The 4156-nt window shown below is 37.6% G+C and overlaps 1 protein-coding gene across 1 annotated transcript; it reads left to right on the top strand.

Moving 5' to 3' along the window:
* The first annotated feature begins 2629 nt into the window (after positions 1 to 2629).
* LOC131771714 (beta-1,3-galactosyltransferase 5-like) lies at positions 2630 to 3610 on the top strand. Its single transcript, XM_066173863.1, has one exon. It carries the CDS (start codon positions 2630 to 2632, stop codon positions 3608 to 3610), a length of 981 nt encoding a protein of 326 aa, XP_066029960.1.
* Positions 3611 to 4156: the final 546 nt, after the last annotated feature.

The raw sequence follows: 4156 nt of genomic DNA, 5'->3' as shown, positions 1-4156 counted from the left end.
TAAAATGTTCCACAGTTACATGACTAGTAAGTTCATAACCTTGATAATAAGGCATGATTAAATTAAAGGCTTTAGCTATTTCTAGATTGAGGTAGAAAGCATTTTCACGTCCAGATCTGTATGCTCCATCGATCCCACCATTGTCCATCTTCAACCTGTATGTGCCACCCACGTTTTCCCATGAAAATTCTGGCCATCTGTAATGTTTTTTCTCTGAAAGCAAAGTTTTATCGTTGGTTATAATACCACTTGCTTTGATGAGTAATTTGCTGTGCAGTCTGTAAGTGAGTAAAGCAATCCTTCTATTCCAAAAATCCACACCATCTTTGGAAGCTGATAGATCTTTCTCTTTTCTCCCCATTTCATACTTCATCTTACTGCCTTGGATCCAATACTCTTTTCTGGAAATGAAATCACCGTGGTGATCTTTTACACCATCCATGCTAAGATTTAATCCACACATGAAATCCAAGTCTACCAAGCTTCGGTAATCATTGCGAATACTTGAAGATATGGCAGATGGGAATGAAATGCTCGACAAGGCCACTTCCCATTCTCTTCCCGGTAAAGAGATCGTCTTGAGAAGTTTGGCCTTGAATCTCCCTGGAGTATTATCTCTGTAGATAGTGTCATATCCGTTACTAGGAAGCGTGAGATAAAACGTGTTCTGATTACCTTGCATGACTCATAAATCGACTATTCCCTTCGCGTCTACCCAACTGTCGTATTTGGAAGGCTAACCTTTCCATTTGACCAAAGCTTTCCCGTCTTTCCTCTTTAATACTTTCTCGATCCGGAAAAACGTGTCTTTATCACCCATATCGACTTTTTGCAACTCTTCCTCGTGAAACGTACCTTTGACAGGTGTTTCATCGTATTCTCTGATCTTGTAAGATGGTACATAGGTATTTAATACTCTATCTATTATGAATATTTCTTCTGTCCAGCCTGGTAAATACCCTTTCTTAAAGGTTCTACGAACCTTGCTCAACATGACTTTATCCCCCGCTTTTAAGGTAGACTTTCTACTTTTACGGGATGCACCGAACAATTTTTTACTGGACAATTTCTTCCACACTTTTCCATCGTTATACATGGTGACATTCTTAGGTGATACACCTGTAGCATTGTGTACAGACGCGTTATAACCTTTGACTAAATCTGGTAAAAAGTCCAGATACTTGAGAGTAGCATTGGCTGTTAAAGCTCGGTACAATCTCTGTTTGAGGGTTTTGTTAAATCTTTCTACCACAGAAGCTTTTGTATCACTTTGAGTATTAAAACGATTGATCTTTTGCTGTTTGAGATATTCTTGAAGCAATTTGTTGTAAAATTCACTTCCTTTATCCGTTTGTAGACGTAACGGCTTTCTCCCTTCTTTCAAAATAGACTCAAAAGCGCGTTTTTGTTCTGCACCGGTTTTGTTCTTCATAGGAACCACCCAAGCGTATTTACTTAAAACATCTTCAACCGTTAAGAGATATTTTACTCCTTTGTTGTATCCACTGAGATTTTTCATATCTGCTAAATCGGCTGCCCATTGATGATTTATACTATTAGCTACAGTTGGATTCCTTGTATAACGTATTCGTACCGGTTTATGCAAAGAGTAAATTAAATTCTTCCGCATGATACTCTTGAGTTTTTTGACAGGTACACCTGTGGCTTTGTATAACCTTTCCAATCCACCATAACTACCTGGATTCGAAAAGTCATAATACGTCTTCAATACCATCCGTTCCAACTTATTTTCTTTATCCAACTTTCTTTTCTTTCTCTTGTTCATTCCCATGACTTTTTTTTTCCTCACAGTAAAATTTTAGTGCAACATCTCACCAACGCAATTAAAGCCGCCCTCGTTTACTCTTTGAATGATGGTACTTTATCAGGATGAGTATTAAATACCCAGTTTTTATGTTCTTCGAAATCTCTTCCTTTTAACTGTTCTCTCATTCCCTCCATGTGTACAATGAATACACCAAAATTCCATTCTCTCTCGGGGTTGGGGTCATTGATCAAATAATAATGGACATTACGGTTTTAAAAGCAACAAAAATTAAACTTTTCGAGTCGCCAACGTTACAATTTTGTAAAGCGATGCGAATTATAGTCATAAAGCGAAAAACCAAACTATCGGACTTCAAGCGAGAGTTAGAGACATTATGAAGCTTCAAAAGCACGAAAAAATACCATAAATGAGTAATGAGATGTCCAAAAAGTATTGTTTCATAGAAGATATTGCGTTAAAACTCTGAACTTTTCAGTAATTTTCAATATAACACTGTGCAATATTTCTAGGCGTGAAGTCAAGTGAACATCGAACTAAGCAAAAAAAGGAATTTTATTTCTATTAGGGTTTCACAGACGATAGAAATTCATTCGTTTTTTCGGTTCTAACAGAAAATAAAAAAAAATTGTTTTTTGGAATAAAAACTTTTCTTCCGAAACGTTCCTTGCTCAGTTTTGTCTTTTTTTTCCCTCATTTATATTTTTTCATCGTGTCACATGAAATCTCTTCACGTGCTGAAAAAAATTTGCATATTCACCTTGACATCTGATCCGCATGCTTTTTTGTACACGTGCACACGTGCGTGTACATGTGCAATTTTATCGGGTTTGCTGGAATACAATGATCAGAATTCATGGAAAAAGAGTTTTGACCGTTTTAGCTTTTGTGATGGCAATTTGTGTATCTTTCCAGCTAGGTCTTATATGGAGTACCCGTTACTCCTTTTCTGACGTTGTTCGTGAACAACCAGATGTCGAAAACCACGCGCAGCCCACACAATTACGAGAACCGAAAATGAATCACACGACAACCTCTACTTCACAAACTCATTACAAATCATTTCTTATAACCAGGAGATCTTGTATGCAACATTACGATCTTCTTATCATTATCTCCTCCGCTCCAGGTAATTTCGAAAGAAGGAATAACATTCGTAAAACATGGGCATTTGAAAGATCCGCAAAACCAAGATGGACGTCAGTTTTTCTGGTCGCCCAGACATGGAATGAAACAGTTTCGAACGTGTTGCTTGACGAAGATGAAGCTCTTAAGGACCTCGTGCAAGCTAGCTATTATGACCACTACTGGAATCAAACCCGAAAGATACAAATGGGCTTCGAATGGGCAGTAACGTATTGCAATTTCTCGTTTCTTTTGAAATTGGATGACGATGTGTTCGTGCACGTTCCAAGAGTTCTCTCCTTCTTAAGCGCACCCACCACGCCGAAAAATAAGTTTTACGCAGGCAATCACTACACAAATCCTGTTCCTTTGAGGAAAGGCAAATGGAAGGTAACTTATGAGGAATATAGCGGGACAAGATATCCAGACTTTTGCCCCGGTTTTGGATACATTTTATCTCACGATGCTGTACGTGCATTTGTTGACACTTTCTCTTCCTTGCCGTTCTTCAGACTGGACGATGTTTACGTTGGCATGCTGGCTAGTAAGAACGAAATAAATATTACAAACAATGTGGGTTTTGAACTATGGCATCCACCCCAATATGTATGTGTTCCAACAAAGAATACTTTAGTCAGGCATGATGTAGGGGAAGAGTGCCAAATGAAAATGTTTAACTTAGCCATTTTCCCTCAGTAGTTCGATGGCGTGGTTAGTACATACGTATATTTAGATAAATTCTTCAGTGAGTAATTTTTTCCTGTGAAATATCCGTTGTTCATTTGAGTGCAGCCATTTAAAGCTATATTTGTTTTGAATGTTCGTTGCTCGAAGAGTCAGAATCAGGGCATTGGATGCTACAACATTCACCGACAATCAGCCTGAGTGTCAGAGCAAGTTGTGTATCTGTCAAAATAAGCAGTAGATATCAAGAAACGGCTATCGCAGTTTATTATTTTCTGGGAAATTTTATTGAATTTTATTGCTTTCTCGTCCTGTAAAAATTGATTGCAACTTTAAATAGATTTATTTTTCCTTGAAAATACACAAAACGTGACTGTCCAGAAGCTTGTTGGATGATTTTGTAAAGTTTGAATCACTTTGTACTAATATGCTTTAATGCCAATACAAAGTGTCATGTCTGCGAATGAGTAGCTCTTTGAGGCTAAAAACTATCAAAATGTGATGTAAGATTTAGCTCTTACCGACCTGAGAGCAATCAAGACTTTATATTCTTTCATCCAG

This window comes from Pocillopora verrucosa, chromosome 11 (genome assembly GCF_036669915.1).
Source record: "Pocillopora verrucosa isolate sample1 chromosome 11, ASM3666991v2, whole genome shotgun sequence".
In the NCBI taxonomy this organism is placed as follows: Eukaryota; Metazoa; Cnidaria; class Anthozoa; order Scleractinia; family Pocilloporidae; genus Pocillopora; species Pocillopora verrucosa.
This window is presented reverse-complemented; position numbering and strand designations above follow the sequence as displayed.

Bases quoted from the DNA above. Each gene is read 5' to 3' on its own strand.
- LOC131771714 (XM_066173863.1), top strand. From the start codon at position 2,630: ATGATCAGAATTCATGGAAAAAGAGTTTTGACCGTTTTAGCTTTTGTG.